Below are 21,299 nucleotides of genomic sequence, written 5' to 3' on the forward strand. Positions count from 1 at the left end.
TCCCCAGGACAGAGCAGTGGGCCACATTCCCCACAAAATCTCTAAGAGATTGATGAGTAAACTGGCTCAGGGGGTTGCATGGTTTATGGAGAGAGCAGAAGCCCAGATACTTCAAGATGTTCATCTTGGTTCTGCCCCATTCCAGGCCTTGTGAAAGTTATCTAATTCCTCTGATTCTCCAATTACTTGCCTATAATATAGGGATTCTTGTAAGGTCATGAGGATTAAACTGAGACTATATAGGTAAAACACTTGGTATCTTACCTGGCAGATAGGTGGTGCCCAGTAGAGTATTAATTTCTTTATCTCTCAGCCTAGTAGTCCCATCTTGCCTTTTCAGACTTGCCATGACCTGAGCAAGAGCATTCTGGATATCAGGTGAACAACAGTCATTCATTCAACCAACATTTACACAAAGTGTCTGTATCCCTAACACCCTGGAACATCAACTTCATTTAAAGACTTTTAAAATATTATTTTAATACTGAGACAAATATTATGGAAGATAATGCAAAATCTATATAAAAATTTTAAAGAAAAACCTAAGTCATTAGACCTATGTCCCAGACCTCCCGGGGATCCCAAGGGCAGCTCGAAGATGCTAAGATGCCCAAGGACATGACCTCAGGTCTGATGCACACACAGCTCTACCTTTCCCTGCTGTGAGTCATAACCCAGAAGGGACATGGCCCCTTCCTAGGAAATCAGTGTAGAAGAAAACTGGTCCAGAAGACAAACCAGACAATTACACAGGGAGTCCTCATGCTCACCACCCTCACTGTCCCCAGAGCCTTGCTTCCACAGTCTGTGTTTCTCACTTTCAAGTCATCCCAAGGCTGACTCTCGCAAAATTATCTTCAATTCTCAGGAAAAGACACTCCTGTTTCTAGGAAAATTTTGTGAAATTTGTCACATCTGGGATGTACAGCTGGGTCAAAGATGTTTTCCTTACTCCCTCCTACTCTAGCCTTCTGCTACTTCTCGGGTCACATTCTAAGGTCAGATTGTAGGATGTGAATTGGGGGTGACCCCCTCCATTTGTTAACTCTGTCTTGCTGGTCTCACATCTGTTGCTGCTCTTAGCACAGGTTAACCAGGGCTAGGAACCAGATCTCCTAGACAGAAAAATGTAGCTCCTTCCCTGAACCAATAACCATGTTAACTAATTTCAGTATTTGATATAAACAGAGAAACGGTAATGGTGATCACCTCTGAGTAATAGAACTATAAGTGCTTTCTACATTCATCATTTTGCTTACCCATGTTTTATTTTTAACAATGAGCATGTATTATCTATAGGTAAACAATGAGGAAAAATATAAGGACTGACAACCCTCTCGTTTAGCCCTTTCCTAATGATCTAATGATTTCACATTCTGAATTCAAGCTCAGCATTCAAGACAGAAAGCCATTGGATGTTTTTCCAAAAGACAGGAGACTAGAAATCCAATAGCTCCGGCATATTGCCCTTTACCAAGCTGAACCAGTTTCCAGTTTATGCCTAGGTTTACAAGAACAAACGAAATTGTTTTTGAAGCAGGATTATTTTTCCAATGTACTTTACATATGGCTAAGGTTATCTTCTTATGAATCAAAATCACAACACCACTAGAAAATTTGCTGGTGATGTAATAGAAAAAGAAATTCAAAGCCATGGGCTTAGGAGAGCACATTATTCTCCAAAACAACTTAGTAACTTGAGGAAGTGACACCAGAGGTAGAACTGTACTAGTAATTCATTTAACAAATATTTGAATATTTGCTATGCTCCAGGCACAGTTCTAGGCTCTGGGGATACGACAGGAAACAAAACTAGCAAAAACTCCCACCCTTGTGAAACCTGCCTTCCAGTCAGGGGGGCAGAAGACTCCCGTGCAGCAATATAATCCTTGGCACAGTATTGATAGTTTCTACTGTTTTAATGGTTTTCCTGCCATTTTTCTTAGAGAAGAACTTTCTACCAAGTCCTTTCTAAGGCTTGTGGCTAGGTTCATTATTCCTTGCCACAACCTTGCCAGGAGTGGGAAAGACTGCATGCCAGTATCTTTGGAGTCAAAGTAACCAGAAAATTGGAAAGCTTCCCAGCCATAACCTTCCTACAGTGACTGTCTTAAGGAGTTAGCTGATACAAAATGGTTCAGATGTTCTCTGAAGAAGAAGCTGAAGTGCCCTCAGGAATGACTAGAGTAGAGATATGAGCTAAAAGATTGGAAGACCAGGGGCTGCCATGGTGGGCTACTGGCATAAGCAGAAACAGAAATGGTACTAGCTTAGGGAGAAGCAGTTTTTTAGCTCCATCTGAGGGAAAACATTTCAATAGCCAGAGATGTTCCACAGTGGAATCAACTGAGGGAAGGGCAGTTCTCAGGTTCTGGCAGTAGATGGCCAGCCGAGCTCTCCCACTTCCTGGCTGTGCGACCTTGGGCTAGTCCTATAACTACGGGTCTTAGTTTTCTTGTTTGTAAAATAGAATTAAAATGGTACCCAGCTCATGGGATTGTGGTGAAGATTGGTAAGAGAAAGCATGGAAAGTGCCTGGGTACTACCTGACACAGAGTAACCCAAGGACTGAAAGCCTATCTAGATCAGATGATAAGTTTAAGAACTTATATCCTAGGGGCACCTGGGTGGCTCAGCCACTAAGCATCTGCCTTGGGCTCAGGTCATGATCCCAGGGTCCTGGGATTGAGTCCCACATCAGGCTCTGTGCTCAGCTTCTCAGGAAGCCTGCTTCTCCCTCTCCCACTCCCCCTGCTTGTGTTCCCTCTCTTGCTGCATCTCTCTCTGTCAAATAAACAAACAAAATCTTGAAAAAAAAGAATTTATACTCTATTCTGTATTATAGTGGATTTTATTTTGTTTTGATTATCAAAACAATATACATGGTCATATTTGGTAAGAGGATTAAAATTGCTACGTGTGATTTTAACATCACAAAATCAGTAGCTATAGCAGGGACAGAAGCCACAGCTCCCTATGGAGATTCCTCTGAACAGTGTTCAATGCTACCACATTTCGGATATGACCATAGCTCAGGCCCAATACACGACCCCTGACTGATTTTAACACATCATGATCTTAATCCTCCCTGGAGGTGCATCAGAGTACTGAGCAAAGGCAGAGATCAGGCCAGCACCATTACTCACTGTACACTCGGATCTGGGAATGCCCTAAGGTAGGAGCACCACTCCCCATGCATGCACCCAACAGGGTTGATTTGGGGGTCATCTGGAACTCCAGACAGAAAGTCCCCAGGGAGCCTAATCTCAAGGTCACAAAGCCCCAAGGGTCTGTTACTGACCACAGCAGCAGTGCCAGCCTCAGCCCCACTCTGGGACACCAGGACTGATAAACTCAGATGGCAGTGTGCAGGGCAGGACTCTGGGGGCACAGCTGGGTTGGGTTGGAAAGCCAAGCTATACTCAGTGGGATGAAGGGCAGCCGAAAGGTAGCACGGGATGGAATACCAACCCACTCAAATCCCTCTTGTGATTCCAGGGGTGGGGAGCATATCCAGACAGGTTTTTTCTCCCACCCCAATAAGGATACCCCAAGGGCAGCTGCACCATCCCAAGAGACCTGCTCTACAGCCTAGCCCCACCTCTTGGCCCTGGCTGTTGGTAACTGTCCAAGGAGAGGAGAGAGCAAGAAGTCCATCTATTTGTGTGTGTGTCCAGCAGGCAGGCCCTCTGGCAGCTTCCATCCCCATAACAACTGCCTTAAGGTCAGGGTCAGCCTTTAACTGTTGAGCCAGGAGCCAGCCCACAAGTTCCTGCCATCAAACCCTCCCACCTGCCAAATTTCCAGGCATGCCTAGACCTGTTTGAACTCTCAGCAGGTACAGAGTTGAGGCCTACCTCCCCCACTCCCCTCACACCCACTACTTATGAATCAGAATCCCAAACAATAATATCTTCTATGTGTGTGGTGCTTAGCACTTCCCAACACACTTTTCATATCCTGAATGTATTGGTTAGGATTTTTAGTTGTAAGCAAGAGTTACTAATTTTAACTGATGTGCACAGTAAAGGACACAAATTAAAAGACAGTGAGTAGTTCACAAAATCTCCAAGACGGTAGAACATCAGGCTTAGAAGCACACAGTCAGAAACAATGCCCTAAACCCCGATTCGACAGTAGTCTTACATCATTGCGGCCCCTGAGTCTGGAATCCACCCCTGCCACCTACACCACAGATACCCACAACCTGGGTGCTGCGGGAAGCTGCTGTCACTGGAAACTGAGACCGCACCCATCAAAGCTGGCAAGTTTGCGGAGCAGACCCTACTCCTTTGCCATCACTGGCTTCCAATTCACAATCAGTGAGGTGTGGCATGAGGAGGGGGCCTGTCTGACAGGGAAGCCTGAGCCTCAAGCAGATGTCCATGTCTTAGCTGTAAAGGAAGATGCCTCCACCTTATGAGGATTAAGATTCCTCAAGCACAGGGAGAAGGCTCAGATGCCAGGCAGCCAAAGTGAGTGACAAATGTCCAACTTTGCATTATACTCAGTCATCACACTGACACATGAAGTTGTCAGAATGACTCCTATTATCCCAATTTTAGACAGCAGGAGTGTGACCCAGGCAGCTTCCCTACCAACACACAGATACAAAATAGGGAGAAAAGCAAAGTCTTGTTTTCAAGAAGTGTGAGGTAAGGAACTAGGTTGGGCTACAGGTCACTTAAAGAACGTCTTACAATCTCAACCAATTTTAAACTTCATATGAACCAGCTGCTGAGGCTGATGACATACCACTGTAGAGACTTATGGGCGGGACAGTGCCTTGGCCTCTGGGCCTGCCAGACTTACCTGGGATTGAACATTCTAGTCTGGCCATGTATTTGCAGAGATGGGCAGCCAAAGAAGAGAGTTTCCGTACCATCTGGCGGGTGGGCTCTGCTGCTTCACGAACAGAACTGGGGTCATGTGGGAGACATTGGGACCCACTGCCACCTCAACACCTGTAGAGCCTGGCAAAAACAAGACAGACGTCCCCATGAGACTGTAAAGTCTCCATTGCCAGGGATATGCAAACAGAGGCTGGAGAGTTGAGCGAGATGATGACTGCAATCCCTTGCAACTCTAAGATGTTATAAGCCTCCAATGTGTGCTTAACATCAGGCATGATCCCCAAGATAGGACAATGGACCTCCAAGAACCTCCTAGGGACCTAGCAAATTAGCCAATGATGGAAGGAAGGAAGGAAGGGAGGGAGGGAGGGAGAAAGGGAGGAGGGAAAGAAGGGAGGGAGGGAGGGAGGGAAGAAGAGACAAAGAAAGAAAAAATGGGCACTTTTACTAGATATCAATTACATGCAAAAATAAAAAGAATCATTTTATTCATTAGGCAAAACAGGAATGTCTAATGCTGGAAAGCCTGTGATAAAGTTGGAACATTCATACTGGTGACAGGGTAAAATAGGTACCACTTTTTTGGAAATCAATGTGGCAAAGAGTATCAAAACACCGAAATTAGTTGTTGTTTTTTTTTTAATTTTAATTATTTATTTTTTCAGCGTAACAGTATTCATTGTTTTTGCCACCGAAATTAGTTTTAATCCTTCAATTCAGTAACTGTTCGCTTAGTAATTTACCTTAAGGAACAATTTGAAGGTAACTGCTATAAACTTGGAAATATTCATTGTATCATTATTTATAATAAACAGTAAGCCTTAAACAGGGAGGAGATTAAGTACAGTATGGTTTTGAGGGAATATTAGGCAATCATTACAGATGGTGTTTATAAAGAATCTTTGCTCCTTGAGGGCAAGTCCTGCACCCTGTTTACCACTATAGATCCAGCTCTGTCTGGAACACAAAAACAGCTCATTAAATATTTGATGAAAGAATGAATGAACAATTGAAAAATGAATTCAATCTTAGCAAGAGAAAATGCTTATTATATTTTATGTTAAAAAAAGATCTCAAACATCTAAAACTATGATTTCCAGAATATGAAAGATATGCAAGGCTATATATATACACGTGTCCTACATGTAGACTGTAGTGTGGAAAAACAAAAAGATGTTAGGATTATACTATATACTAGGGATGATGTGTTATTCTTTTATTTTTTAATGATTTATTTATTTATTTACTTACTTATGTATCAGAGAGAGAAAGAGAGAGAGCACAAGCAGGGGGAGCAGCAGGCGGAGGGAGAAGCAGGTTCCCTGCCAAGCAAGAAGCCCAATGTAGGCCTCAATCCCAGGATCCTGAGATCATGACCTGAGCCAAAGGCAGTCACTTAACTAACTGATCCACCCAGATGTCCCAACATTGGGTTTGTTTTTTTTTAAGACAAAGATTGCTCAATGCAATTAACTGATTTTGTCATTTTTTTTCTTCAAAAGTCATGAAGATCGTTTTTCTCAATTAACATTTAGGCACATTTCATATTCTATATTAACTCCCATAATTGTAAACTGAGCTGCTGTTTGGAAAATCTTAAAGCTGCCTGCTTATTTGACTTGTCTTACATAGCTCACATACAACACTCCTAAAGCATCACTCACAAACCCAACATTACTGACAGGAGACCCTTGTGGAAAGTCTGCGTGTGCTGGCAAGATTATCTGAAAAACTAATAAAATCTTTGTAATCCTTTTCAAGGATACAGAAAGGAAAATGGCTGCATTTCAAATTCATGGCATTTCAAAGGCATGAATTAAGCTCTAAGCTCTACATTTGAAAAAAAAATCAACACAAGTTCTCTAATTTATGTTCTAAACTGAGAAAACAAATCGTTGCTAAGAAATGAAATTTGCAAAATTCTTAAACACATTCTCTAGTTGGTATGCACATACTCAAATCTACACACTATACCAAAATGTAAATTGCAGGAACTTGGTTGTTACAACTTCACCATGAAATCTAGAACTCTTTTTTGATTTCGTTTATTCCTAGACATTCTGAGTTTCACGTATGTATAAAACTGATCACGTGTAGATGATGTTGAGATATTTCCATGAATATGTATAAGAAAGCTCATGACTCTTATGAGGGTAAGAGGGCTTTTTCTTGGCTCCGCAACATCTTGATTTCTGTGACACTCATGTCAGAGGTCTCTGCACCCTCTCCCTCTTCCTTACCATCTGTTACCTTCCCACTCACTACACAGTTTGACACAGGGCTACTGGGGTTCCTCTCTCCTTCAAAGCATCCATCTTTCTGGGAGATCCACTAATGACCTACAAAATTGCCTTTCAATGCTTTCCCCTGACAATCCTCTGTCCATTCCAACCACCTTGCCAGTGCCCTTGACCAGAGTTCCTTTCCTTCTACTCAGCACTGCCTGCCCTCCCTGCTCATCCTTCCCACCCATCACATCTATCTTCTCACTACACTGAGAACCCCACCCCTCTCATCTGCCCACTCTATCCTTGCTTCACCCCCTTCCTCTTGGTAGACCAGCACTTCTACCTCTCTTGTCAATATCTCCAACTTTCTTGCTTTCCAGCAAAGCCAAGGCCTGGGTCAGCCTCACCAACAGTCTTCTCCATACCTATCTCAAGGCTGACAGGAAGCTGAAGAAAGCCTACAACCCTACAAATTAGTTGCCCACCACAAACCCGTTGCCTTCAACCTCAGCAGGCCCTCACCACTGCTCTGTGGAGCCTGAGGGCTGCTATTAGCTTTCCCTTCGCTTTTCCACAGCAGCTATTTTGAATATTTTCACTCTTTTTTCCAAGATTTCCATTCCATCCCATTTCGTCATGCTGAGCAGATATCCTTGTCTCTGACATCACGTGAGAAATAATGGCCACTGGGTATGAAATGCCTCCCTTTCCTGAGCCCACCTCTCAACTATCTACCTAGTGACCTGCAACCTACCTGCATCTCCAACTCCCCTTCCCATATTAAAGGAAAAGTGGCCTGAGACTGCTTGAGACTGCCTCTGAACCCCACCACCTCCCACCCTCTTGCTGACCTCACTCTATCCTTCAACACTTCCCTTCCTTTATCCTCAATTGCCCCTCCACTGGCTTTTCCCCATCAGCATTTTTCAATGTACTTAATCTCTCCCAACTTAAAACGAAATTGTCTCTCAACTCTATACCCTTTCTGGTTTTCTACCTCCTCCCCTTCAAAACCATTCCCAAGGGGCACCTGGGTGGCTCAGTCATTAAGTGTCTGCCTTCAGCTCAGCTCATGATCCCAGGGTCCTGAGATCAAGCCCCGCATTGGGCTCCCTCTTCAGTGGGAAGCCTGCATCTCCCTCTCCCACACCCTCTGCTTGTGTTCCCTTTGTGTTCCCTTTGTGTTCCCTCTCGCTATGTCTCTCTCTGTCAAATAAATAAATAAATAAATATTTTTAAAAAAATTCCCAAGAGTTAGCTACACTGGTATTTCCCAAGGGATTCTGGTTTTCTCATTGACCCTCTCTAGTGAAGAATTTCATCCATTCCCATGGCTTTGATTATGATGTATATGCTCATAAGTTGATAATTTAAGATTCTTTTTCTGGATCACATCTCTCAAGGATGACCAGCTCTCAGGATCTTTTTGGTCTTAATTAGTGTTAGGATAATAGTCCCTCTGGTTATCTCTTCTCTGGCCATGAATTTCCAAATATTAAGGCATTCTCCCAAGCCAAGCTCCAAATCACCTACTGGACATCTCACCTGGATGTCTCCTGCTCACCTGAAACCCACCTGCTCTTTAGCTATTCCTCACCTCAGGGTAAAATACCACCATCCATCTACCCAGTTTCCCAAGACAGACATCTGGGCATCATCTTTGACTCACACTCTCCTCTGTGCCCTCAGCTCATCACTCACAAAGTTCTCTGACTATTTACTTCCTTAATATATCTCAGATCTTCCCTCTCTTTTCTATCTTCAGAGATGCTGTGCTGGGTCACCACAGCAGCTTCTAAACTACATCCTAGCCTCATCTTCTGTCCATTCTCCACATGGGCCCTAGACCTTTTCAAAATGCATCTATCCTTAAAAACTTTCATTATTTTTAGAATAAAGCTATAGGATACTAGCCTAGTATTCTAGGCTCTTCAACACCCAGACTGGGCTAATCACTCAAACCCCAAGTCTGAGATTCAACATTCCAGTTAATCCCCTCATTACTTAAAAGACTTATGGAACTTCACTTTCTTTCCCCTTTAACAAGGTAGGAGACTAACTTAATGTTCCCCTGGAATCCTGTATAACTCTAACTTCCAAGCAGCTAGAATTCCATTCTCTTAGGCTTCTCTGCTCTAAAGCCACCCTTTAAAAAACGATGAAACAAATATATTGAGCATATGCCTGACCAAAATGATACAACAAATAAGAAAATGGAAATTTGAACCCAGATTACCCAGGACATTACCTCATGCTTGTTTATTCAGGGTCAAACCAATTTCTGATAATCCAAGATGAAGCACATTTGTTAAAATGCCTAATTTTGTGAAGTGCTTTACATAAGGCATTTCACTTACCTATTACAACACAGTCAAATAAAGCAAACTACACATCTGAAAATGTAGTTTGTGCAAGGTCACACAGCTAGTAAATGGGTTTGGATTCCCCCACCTCTATCTTACTAGCTGCTCCCTAACACCAATAAGTAGCATTTTACAACTGAAGAATCAGGTCCAGCTCAGGGTCACACTTCTAATCACAGCCGAAGTCAGAATTAGAACTCAGCTTTCCTTACTCTACTTGGCTGGACCAATGCTATTTTAGTTCCTGCTTTCTGGAAGAATCATGGTACCCTGGCTTTTTCACTATTTGCAACAGTAAGTGCTAAGGTGACCTTCAGAGTTTCAAGTATAGCTCCAGGCAGTCTTCTCTGCTAGCCTTCTGTTGATACTCTGCCAAAGTTCTGTTGATGCCCACCCTGTGGTCTAGTCTTCTCCCACCTGTTTACCAACAACCTCTACTTTCACTGCATCCACAGAATTATACACTCTTTGTCAGCACAAATTCCATTTCCCCCTGCCTCCTTATAGTTTTCTCATCTTCAGTAATGAGGCCTCATCTGTTTACCCAGCTTTGGTGGCCTTCCCTCATGATTTAGCCTGGATCAAAGCCTCTTTGCCATGCCTCTTAGACTTCCTGTTAGTTCTTCCCCAAATATAATCCCTTTTACTCACTCCCCCATCCTAGTCTTCCCTCTGTGGATGTCATCACCTCAAGGATGACAGGGTTTATTTTCTTCGGGATCTGTCTCTTTGGTTTGAATCAGGTTCAGGGTAACAGTCCCCCTGGTCATTTCTTTGGCCATGAATTAATTATACCCATATATTAAGGATTTCTCCCAAGAATGCTTTAGCTGAAATACACCCAAAAGTCTGGATGGGGTGACATATGAAGCATGTGTGCGATTAATTGGACCATCTGGCTAACACCAGAGCCCTGAGTGGGAAAAGATCCAGAAAAATAACAATAACAACAACACAACAACAAAACATTAACTAGCAAGGGGGGACATCACCACCAGGGCCCTATGATGCTGAGCAGAGAACTGAAAGAAGGGCAGGGATCTCAGACTGTCATTACTACATAACTGACAGGGGCAGAAGATCCTTCTCAGAAAGGGAGTGGGAGGTAGGGAATTTAGGCACAGAAAGGAGAAGGGCAAACAGCTAGAAATAGAGGAACATGAAGAACTGATGACATTTAGGGAGAATTGACAAGACTTCCAAGTAATGATTGGCACGAAGCTATCAATCCCCAGCGTCACAGGATTGTTAAGGGCTCCCAAAGCATTCAAGCAAAATTCCAATCCACTGTATGAATGGCATAAACATTTCCTCACTGGGGTGTCATCCCTCTAGTTGAACGCTTTCAGCAATGGGAAATGTGCAACCTTAGGAGTAAAATTCAATTACTGTTCAATTGACCTCTGTCCTGTAGATCTTACAATCTAATGTGGAAGATGGATACATAAACACGCAAGTAGAATAGGGGAAGTAGAGGGCGCGGCTCACACACAAGGTGGGGTACCTAATATGGAGTGGGATATCTAGGAAGGCTTCACGGACGAAGCAACGTTTAAGCTGGGGCTTGAAGAGTGTGAAGAGTGAGTCGAGTACAAGGGTGGAAGGAACCACAACAGCTAGAGAAAACGGGTGGTTAAGGCCTCTCAGCTACCAAAGAAGTTCAGAATGTTGCAGGAAGAGGGGGTCACCATATTTAGAAGGGCTTTTAGAGCAATGTTGAGAGGAGTGTGGGCTCGATTCCATAGGCAATGGGAAGCCTGAGTAGCGCCCTCTGGCTACCGTAGGGGAAATGCTGCCGTATCAGGGCTGGTGGACCGAGGCGAAGAGTTCGGGAGGGGAAGACAGGATAAGGCCTCCTTGACGGCTCAAGGGATATGACCTAAAGTAAAGCGCTCCTCTATGCTACGTCGAGACAAATATAAAGGGATAAAGTCGGAAGGCCACACTCTGAAGCCACAGGTCTCCTCCGTCCTCTCTCACCTTTGCTGGGCAAACCAAATCGGCTCGACCTCGGTTTGCCCCATCACTGCGGACTGTGGGCAGGGGTACGGATCCACGCCCTTCTTCTCAGATAGGAAAACTGAGGCCCAGAGTCCTCTGGTGGGTATCGAGGAGAAAGAAAAAAAAAAAATCGAAACGGCCTCCCAAGAGGCTGTCCGAAATCACGCACAATCCGAGGGTACCGCGGCCTGCCCCATTTCTCTGTCAGCCATCCCCAACCAGCCGCCTTTGCTATGGAAACAGTCCTCCCGCCCTCCTCAGGGCCTCAGTTTCTTCATGCATCCTGGGAAATGCAGTCCACCTTCGGTTACCCACCCTCAACATAAGCCCCCTCCGCGTTCTTAAAGGACTACGAGTTCCAGAGGGCTGTGGAAAAACTCCGGCAGTCTCAGGGGGACGCGGTCACGACGAAGAGTCGGAGAACCCAGGGGCTGGGGGGAAGAGAGAGGAGAAGGCACCCCCCCCAGTGGGCGGCCTCCTGGGCGGGGCTAGGATCGCCATTGGCTACGGCGGGGCAGGGGAGGCGGAGTCAGCGGAATGAGGCGCGGAGCTGTTCGCCGCTCCAGGTGCTGAGTCCGAGGGAGGCTCCGGACGCGAGAGTCGTGGTCGCTGTTGCCGCCGCTGCCGCCGCCGACAGCACCGCGAGGGCCACCGCGGGAAAGCCGGGGCAGTGAGGAGCCCGGAGGAGCTGGTTGCGCTACCGAGCGCTGACAGCCCTCCCTCCTCTTTGAGGTCGGTGCTGCTGGGTTCGCTTTTGTTTTATGGGGGGGGGGGGGTGAACTGAGATATGAGGGGGCCTGGGGAGTTAATGGGACCTCTCCTCACCACCTACAAGACCATCTGTCCCGCAGAGCTGCTGACTCCTCGAGGGCCTCCCTGTGGCCCAGCGCCTGAAGTCAAAGCAGCTTGGGTTAGTTTTTGTTTTATGGTAGAGGGGCAGTGTGAGAGAGTGTGTGAGGGGCAAAGGCTGGGGGAACCCCCCCTCCCCGCTACTGAGAGAGCGTTGAGGAGCCTGGAGTCTTCCCCCACCCCCGTGCCTGAAAACGAGGCTGCTTGGATTATTGAGAATGGGAGGGAGTGTTACGGGATGAAAGGTTCAGAGGCAGGGAGACCCTTCCCCATAACACATGTACTGCTTGAGGTTACAAAGGGAGTCTGGGTGTGATGGATGAGACCGGGGGACTCCTCCTCCTCCGCTCAGACCTCCTGGGCTTATTGAGGAGGGGCTGTTCGGGATGTCAGAAAGATCCTTTCCGTGCCCACCCCTTTCCTGAAACCTAGCTTTTTGTGAAGAGGAGAAACGGGATGGTGATGGAGACAGGGGACTCTTCCCCCTCCCACTTGGACCCGCCTAGGTTACTGGGGGGAGGGGGTTGGGATGTGAGGAGCTAAAACCGGGAGACCCCTCCCCACCGTGCTTGAAGTCCCCGGCACAGGACGGTACTGACGGATTCTTGGGGCTTCTCCATGCTCAGGGCCCCTCGCCTGAGGTCCGAGTGGCTTGGGTGTGGATATGCGGTGGGGGGAAACTAAGAGGGGTGGAGGGAATCCTCCCGACCTCTCCCTACCTGAGCCTTACCTCCTAGGCCCTCTCTACCTGGATCCAGGCCAGGGGCCAAAAGTGGAGACGACCCTCCCTGCCCCGCCCCGTCCCGCCCCGCCCGGCGACCCGGCTTCTGCACCGCGGCAGCCAGACGTGGATGTGCATGTGCGGGCGGGACGGGGTGGGTCCCTTCTCTAGCAGTCCGAAGCTCGGGGCAAATGCCCCCTGAGCCTCCAGACCTTTGGGGCTGCTAGATCTCACGCTGGGAGCGCCCCAGATCTGGCTACCGAAACCTGCTTCCAGGGCGCGCGGCGGCCGCTTAGGGAACCGTGCTTTTGCGCTCTGCCCAAGCATCCTCCGTAGGACAAAGCGGCGGTCGCAGCACTGGCGGGCCTGCGCCACCCGCTGGGCGGGGGGCGCGGCCAGGGAAGGGGGGGGCTCCGGGCGCGGCGCAGAGAGCTTCCGCGGAAACATGCCAGGAGCCGGGCGGGAGACAAAGCGCGCTCGCTCGCTCCTCTCGGGCCTGCGCGAGCCCGGATGGAAAATCCCGAGGGAGGAGGCGGCTGCGCCCTGGCTGGGTACTATGCCCCGCACCCTTCTTTCCGGCACACCACCCCCTACGCCGGCCCGGCACCCCAGGATGCCTGTTGTGCGATGGTAATCAGGGTCCCTTCTGGGGGACATTCAAGACCTGTGATCACGAGGAAACGGACAGGCCGGCGGCTCCACCTGGAGAGGAAGGTCCCAGGATTGAGGAGACCTAAGTGGGCACGGTCTGGAGGGGCATCCTGACTGGATGATGCCCCCACGCCCCATCAACCATATTAGGTCAAGTTTGACTCCGAGGTTTGAGTGTGTTTGTGTCACCGTGTGTTTGCATGGGTGATGATGTGGGTCAGAGTGTGTGAATGTGTATGACTGGGTGAATGTGCCTGTGTGTGCTCCAGTGTTCATATGTGTGTCATGGTGAGCTTGTGAATCTAGCTGTATGTGCCTGTGAGAAGAGAACCACTTACTGCTGACCTTAGATGTTGGGGGTGGGGGCAGGATGGTAGCCCCTTCCACTCTAAAGCCACGGTAATAGCGTAGGGCCGCAGTGGGTGCCCTAGGGATGAGGGTAGCTTCAGGCTACCTTGGGCCTAGCCTGCATACTTGGGTGTGGCTTAGAAGATAGGACCTCACAAGTATGTGGAGCCCTCCTCAGCCTTTCTGGGGTCTCAGGTCTGACCCTAACATCTGGTACCCCTGCCCGGCCCTTCCCATCCCTCAGAAATCTTAACCTGCTGTAATGGGCTGCCCTGGGGCCCAGAATTCCACCCCACCCCTCCACATGGGCTTCCAGGTGGGGCTTGGGGTGCTCATCATCACAGTCCCTTATGATGTGGGTGCAAGATTTTGTGGCAAGGCAAGTTTTGTCAATTTGGCCTTCATGTCTGGAAGGGCCATATATCTGAGGCTGCTGGTCAGTTGCAAGTGGCCTCTCAGTAATACAAGGTATACTCGCAGAACACAGGTGAGACACAGAGATACCACTATGAGGGGACACCCCTACAGGATAAGGACAGCCCTCCCAGACAAACCCATTCCCAGCAAGTGACCTCAATTTCATAGTACTTTTATAGCAAAGGTGTTGTGTGGCTTTGAGATAATCCCCACCAGAGAACCCCTTCCCATAGGATGAGGGACTAGACCATTGTCAGTGCAACCATACGAAGAGCAGTTACCAGACTGTAGAGCCACCATCCAGCCCAGCCCTGCCTGGCCCAGTCTCTGCAAGTATCCACTGCCAGTACCCACAGCGACCTCTACTGAGGAAAGTAGTAATTTTACAACTAATGCTCCTCCATAGTGTGGAGGTTCAGGGTGGGTATGGGCAATGTCAGGTAAAAACCACAAACCCTTTTATTTTGGGGCTCCTTGTCTGCCCTTGGAATCCTAGGTTGATATTCTTGATGGCAGTTCCTCCAAACTAGTTCAAGCAGTAGAACTCCACTGCCCTTGCCCATATAGAAATATTTAAGGGGATACCTGGGTGTCTCAGTGGGTTAACCATCTGCTTTTGGCTCAGGTCACAATCCCAGGGTCCTGGAATTGAATCCCATGCAGGGAGCCTGCTTCTCCCTCTCCCTCTGCTGCTCCCCTTGCTTGTGCTCTCTCATTTGCATGCTCGTGCTCTCTCTCTTTCTCTGTCAAATAAATAAAATATTTTTTTAAAGAAGTGGGAAGAAGTATTTAAAGAGAGCCAGAATGTCTTTTTTTTTTAAAAGATTTTATTTATTTGACAGAGAGAAATCACAAGAGAGGCAGGCAGAGAGAGAGGAAGGGAAGCAGGCTCTCCGCCGAGCAGAGAGCCCGATGCAGGACTCAATCCCAGGATCCCGAGATCATGACCTGAGCCGAAGGCAGCGGCTTAACCCACTGAGCCACCCAGGCGCCCCGAGAGCCAGAATGTCTTTGTCGAAGTTTCTGTCCAGAGGTGGACCTCAAATCTGTTTGTGAGGAAAATGTGTAGAAAATACTTACCAAGCTCAGGGTGTTTTAGGCATCATTCTTATCTCTTCCTCTCTCACTATGATTCCCACCCCCTTTTCTTATTACAGTTTATCCTCCTCTCTTCCTCATTATCAGTCAATAACATATTTTCAAAGATAAGCCTTCTTTTACTGGTTGGCAGTATGGCCCAGAAAATGCAGAACTCAGGAGGCTATTACTAAGTGCACAGGACTGGCAAACACTGGCTCTTCTAGACCTAGCAATGGGAGTAGAGAGATGGATGAAACATGCTCTGTCTTAAATCCTCATCTGGTGACATGCGTCTCTTCTCCCAGAATTGCTCTGAAGGGATTTCACACAGCCACAAAATCTTTAGAGCTCCTCAAAGGAAAGGCGGTATTTAAATACCTGGTATTGTTCCTACTTTGGCATCCATGTGATTTGCATTGAACTATGTGACTCAGTATCATAAAGTAAAAATAGGACTTAATCTCTTCCTCGCCTGTTCAGAAGGTGACTGCATATGTGTGTTGTGTTCTGCATTAGAGAGTGAAAAGCTAAATTATCTCATAAATTGAACCACCTGCTTATTCTGATTAGAGAATGGTGCCTAACATCACCTACAGGCAATAACATTATTTTATGTTTCTTTTAATTCATACCTGAATCTCTTTGTCTTGTAAAACCTTTCTTCATGCTCATACATTATTACTTTCACTTGAAGTTAATCAAGACTGTTTAATCCTTGTACAGAAGCCAAACAAATTAAATATCAGCAGATACAGGAAGACGTGGGTGGTGTTTCTGTTCTTGGGCTCAAAAAAATCCTTGGAGTTCACAGGAGAGACGGAAAGGGGGTGAAGATTTAGTAAATCTTATGGGTGTAGTTAACAAGTTTCTGAGGAGAGGCTCCTCAGAATTTTTCCAGGAGAGCTGGTTGTGTTGAAGAATCTGAGGATGCAAGAAAATAGCATGCATGCTGGGAGTGAGAATGAAGCCCTTGGGATTCCTAAATCCAAGGACTAATGCAGTCTTTCTGAGGAAATCCCCCAAATCCCTGCCATTGCTTTAGGCTGCCGGCAAGCAGAAAGGAGAGGAACTGTCCAAGGTTCTGGAGCACTAGTTCAACCCCTCCAGTGAGAAGGCAGGATTTAGGGCATGGAGTAGAAGCAAGCTCAGAGGACCATGGCCTCTGCGAGGATTTCCCCCAAAGCTCATCCCAGAAAGAAAGAGGAAGAAACAGAGCTGTAGAGACCTTTATTGCATCGCTTCAAATGAACCCACTGGCAAACCCTATTTAAAGAATTACAAGCTAATAATAAGAGGAAACATTTCTGAGTCAGGCTTTTCACATGTGAGAATGTATTTAATCCTCACAGTCCTATGAGGTAGGTGGTGGTGGTGTTTCCACTTTCAAGATGAGGAAATAGAGCTTGGAGAGGAAAAGGGCTTGCCCATGCTTACAGAGATCAGAAGGAACAGAGTTTAGATTCCAACCCAGATCTCTGAAACTCCAGAGCCTCCTCTTACCACTATTTTTTCCTACTGTTATTGTTGAAGCCAAATTGAAGTTTTAAACTGTCCTATATGAGATTCTAACCAAGTTTTAGAGGAGTGGATTGGGGACCAACAAAGATTCAGACATAAACCATAAAGAGTCCTTTCGGATGCATCAGGGATATTACCACAACACTTTACATATTATCCTGACACAAGGATACCTGCACTTGATCACCAAGGAGGAGAAAGGGGAGTATAATGACCCTCATGGCCAGCATCCCAGGGTTTTCTTTCCAGAGTGGAAGAATTTCACAAGAAGCCAATCAAGGATGGCAGCAAAATGTATTTTTAATAATCTGCAAGAATGGGGGAACAATGAGGAGGCTGATACTATTTCACAGAGTACATGTAGAGCCAAAGAAATAGGGCTTATCTTTATTTGCTATGGTCCTGTTCCAGTGCTGAGGGACACTTGGATATAAAAGACTCCTTCTCCCTATTGCCAGTCTCACGTTTTTACAGCAAAGTCTCTAACACCAAAAGAAAAGTTTGCATTGTTGTGAGCCACAGCTAATCTCAGGGATTCATCACATTCCTGCCTTCATGTCATCATAACCATTGTTCTGCCTTCATGTGTTGCTTCAGGACTCCTGCAGGTAGGCAGGTTTGGGGCTTGATATGCTTTAGGCCACATGTCCTATGGTCCTGCCAGGGTGGCAGTGCCAACTGTCCCAGTCTTGTCACACACACAAGAGCCCTGTGCCTGAGAACTCCCCATTCAGTAGCTCTTGTTTAGGTGTCTAAAGAGAGGAGAGGAGGAATAGACTTGCTTTTTCTCCTCTCTCGATCTCAGTCTGCACAATGCACAGGTAGGGGGCCTCACCTTTTAGGAAAATGCCTCCTATGAGGCTGGGTCTCCAGTCCATTTTGAGTAATTCCTTCTCCCTTCCAGGTTGAGGCTTTGCAAGACTCTGATGCATGGAACAAGGCTGCTATTGCTTTTCCTGAGTGCACCTGCAGGCCAAGGACCTGGGTCCCCATCTGGGTCTGCTCTGACTCATATGACCGCAGACAGATTTGATTGTTTTCTTATTTAGATTCATTAATTAACTCTCTTCAACATCAGAACAGCATGTATTAAGAAAAAAGCTATTTGCGGGGGTCTTTAGGAAGCCATGCCTACAGCTGAGCACCATCTCCTTTGCTAACAGGATCAGGAAATGGCTTTTAATTCTGGCTTTGACCCTTCAGAGAACTTAGATCATCAAGATTTTATGCCAATATGAGAAAGTAAATAAAAGTATAATTAATTATTAAGGCTGCTATAGGCATTCTGGCAAAAAACTGGGAAACTCACGGGTCCCTCAAAGAACAGGATTTTTATTCATTCAACAAACATTCCTGTGTCTGCAATGTGCCAGGCACAGAGCTGGGCATAGTGAATGTAGTCCCCAACTTGGGATAAGCTCTTTCGTACAGGAATCTTGAATGGAAAGTGGAAGCAGATGCACAACCCCTGACAAGCAGAAAGAGTTTGTAGAAATGGGAAGAACCTTAATAATCATAAACCACCATCTCTTCTTTAACATGAGGAAAGAGACTGAAGGAAATTGATGTTTGCCACTGGCCCCACACAGCCCAGTAGTGGCAAAGATGAGTATTAGAACCCAGGTTTTAGTAATTCCTAAATTTAGTAATCCCAGGTTTGGTAATTTAGTAATTCCTAAATTCTCTCCACTGTACTCAACTGATGCTCTGTTCACCAAATTATCCAAAGGGTATGTTTTCATTAACATAGGTTTCTTGGGTCTAATCTTTTTTTTTTAATTTTTAAAAAGATTTTATTTATTTATTTGACAGAGATCACAAGTAGGCAGAGAAGCAGGCAGAGAATGGGGAAGCAGGCTCCCCGCTGCGCAGAGAGCCCGCTGCGGGTCTGGATCTCAGGACCCCGGGATCATGACCTGAGCTGAAGGTAGAGGCTTTAACCCACTGAGCCACCCAGGCCCCCGTTGGTCTAATCTTAATGCAAAAGTTAAAGTGGAAATAGAAACAAATCATAGATGAAATATGGAAAGAAGAATGCCCATTTATATCCATGTTATTCAAACCACATGTAGCTATTGAGCACTTGATATGTGGCTAATCTAAACTGAAATGAACTATAAGTATAAAATATACACCCAATTTTGAAAAATTAGTATGAAAAAGAATATAAAATAGCTCATTAATAATGAGAACATTATAAGTTGAAATAATATTTTGGATATATTGGGTTAAATAAAATATATTAAAATTAATTTCACTTGTTTCTTTTTACTTTTTTAATGTGTCTACTAGAAAATTTATAATTATATATGTGACTTGCATTTATAGCTCATATTTCTACTGAATGACGCTGTTCTAGAGTGCTTCCACTTAGGAGGAAATATTCTTTACAAACTAAGTCATTTAGCAAAGTATGTTCTATAATCAGTCAGCCTGAGATAAATACTAGCTCTTCCTCTTGGGCTGTGTGACCTTGGACAAACTGATCAGTCTCTCTGTGCTTCCATTTCCTCACCTGTAAAATGAGGATGGTAACAGAGCCTACCTCCTTGATTGAGTAAAATCACTTAGAACAGTGGCTGATACGTAGTGAGTGCTCAGTTAATATTAGCTATTGTTACTATCAGAAGGGGCGTATAGAATCGTATAAGACAGGGACAACAGGAAGGAGAACAAGCAGACAATTTTCAGATAAATGAAGGAAAAGATTTACTACTAGTTAAAACATGATTGAAAATACTTGCACAAAAAAAAGAAAAGAAAATACTTGCTCAGGATAAGCTCATGAATTACCTTGATGTGGCCCCAATTTTCTGGCAGATAATGATAGTGAGGAAAGATTTCAAGCCATTTAAATAAGCATACAATGGATAAACAAATTAGCTAACTGCATTACGCCCAGGTCTTGACCCCTGCTAAATAAGTTGAGGAAGAAGATGATCAAAGTATACTTGTAACAGATGACCCAAAAGCTCTCTCTTTGACTCCAAGATTCCTCAGGGAAATATAAGCCTGAAGCTCTAGGAGAAAGATCCTGGATAGTAATCAGGCGTATGTGAGGTCAAAGCCACTCTGCTATCCACTGGCCTTGATCAAGACGCTGTTGTGGCACCTTGTTGGCTCAGCTGGTGGAGTGTGCAACTCTTGATCTCAGGGTTGTGGGTTCAAGCCTCATTTTGGGTGTAGAGATTTTTTAAAAATAAAATCTTAAAAAAATAATAAAAGACTGTCAGTTGTCTGCTCTATAAAATGGAGCTAACACCACCTCTCTTGCAGGTTGTGGGGAGGACCAAATCAGATAATGCAAATGAAATACCTCATACATAGTAGATGCTCAAAAAATGGTAGCTTTCATGAAATGGAATTTCAGATGTTCTTTAATAGGGAACTTTTGGTTAATTAGAGAATTTTCTACATTTTCATTACCACATTCCCCATCTCTGCTTGGTCCCTGAGGAGGGTGAAAGGACAGTTTCTTCTGATTGCATCTACACCAAAATGTAGGATCTCAGTAACTTTGGGCATCCTACACAATCTTTCATATTCTTCTCTCTGTTCCATTAACACATGTGAGGTTTCTTTCCTGGGATGTAAAGCAAGCAGTAAAATGGTCATTGTTCTCTGCCATATTTATCCGGAAGTTCTGACATTCTGACCTTAGTGTTTAGAGCAGTTTACATACAGCTTTGCTTTAAAAATAAATGGGACATAAATCTAGAAACCGTAGCCCCAGGAGGACCATGTTCTTCTGGGTCCACTTGCTGTACAGTTCTGAGGGAGAACATTGTTGCTGCCCTTGAACACCTATTCCTCTTCCAAAAATTTGCTTTCTGGACCAAAGAAATGTGTTAAGGTCAGTGAAGATTTACATCAACAAAGCATGTCAGACTCTAGAGAAAACACTCAGACTAGTTACATAGCAAACGTGGGGATCCCTAGAAGTATTCTGGGAGGAGAGCAACATAGTCAGATGTCCAGGGTCAAAGTGGTGGGGGATTGAGGTGGGGAAGATCCTAGAGGCAGGGTCACTCATGGTTCTGTTGAGAGATCCATGACTTTCAGGGACCCATCCATTCCCTCTCATTCACTCAACAAACACAGAATGATGCATTTTGATAAACCTTGCTCTGCAAGAGCCCAGGGTCTGGCTGAGGAGAAGAGAGAGGCCAATGTGCAGAGGAAACCAAGGAAGAAGGGCTGAAGTAAGCACAAGAGGTCTGATTAAGGCATGTTGGCTGTGGCAGTGGGCTAAAGTTAAGGACCCCAGCCA

The 21,299-nt window shown here is 45.6% G+C and overlaps 3 protein-coding genes across 4 annotated transcripts in view; 2 read left to right on the forward strand and 1 right to left on the reverse strand.

Moving 5' to 3' along the window:
- The window catches only part of ZFP90 (ZFP90 zinc finger protein), a 98,258-nt gene extending 86,381 nt beyond the window's left edge, over positions 1 to 11,877 (reverse strand). The window contains exons 1-3 of the mRNA XM_045989077.1: positions 11,761 to 11,877; positions 11,425 to 11,539; positions 4,813 to 4,973 (exon numbers count right to left, since the gene is read on the reverse strand). The gene's annotated coding sequence lies outside the window, so the exon portion shown is untranslated. The remainder of the gene's footprint in view (positions 1 to 4,812; positions 4,974 to 11,424; positions 11,540 to 11,760) is intronic.
- LOC123930500 (myelin-associated neurite-outgrowth inhibitor-like) overlaps positions 1 to 12,339 on the forward strand; it is a 75,600-nt gene extending 63,261 nt beyond the window's left edge. The window contains exons 4-6 of the mRNA XM_045986729.1: positions 11,793 to 11,859; positions 12,012 to 12,177; positions 12,297 to 12,339. Of these exons, the coding sequence (XP_045842685.1) occupies positions 11,793 to 11,859; positions 12,012 to 12,177; positions 12,297 to 12,339 (276 nt within the window). The remainder of the gene's footprint in view (positions 1 to 11,792; positions 11,860 to 12,011; positions 12,178 to 12,296) is intronic.
- The window catches only part of SMPD3 (sphingomyelin phosphodiesterase 3), an 82,019-nt gene continuing 72,739 nt past the window's right edge, over positions 12,020 to 21,299 (forward strand). For both annotated transcript variants that reach the window (XM_045988143.1, XM_045988141.1), the window contains exon 1: positions 12,020 to 12,177. The gene's annotated coding sequence lies outside the window, so the exon portion shown is untranslated. The remainder of the gene's footprint in view (positions 12,178 to 21,299) is intronic.

The sequence above is a fragment of the Meles meles genome, chromosome 19 (assembly GCF_922984935.1).
Source record: "Meles meles chromosome 19, mMelMel3.1 paternal haplotype, whole genome shotgun sequence".
NCBI lineage: Eukaryota > Metazoa > Chordata > Mammalia > Carnivora > Mustelidae > Meles > Meles meles.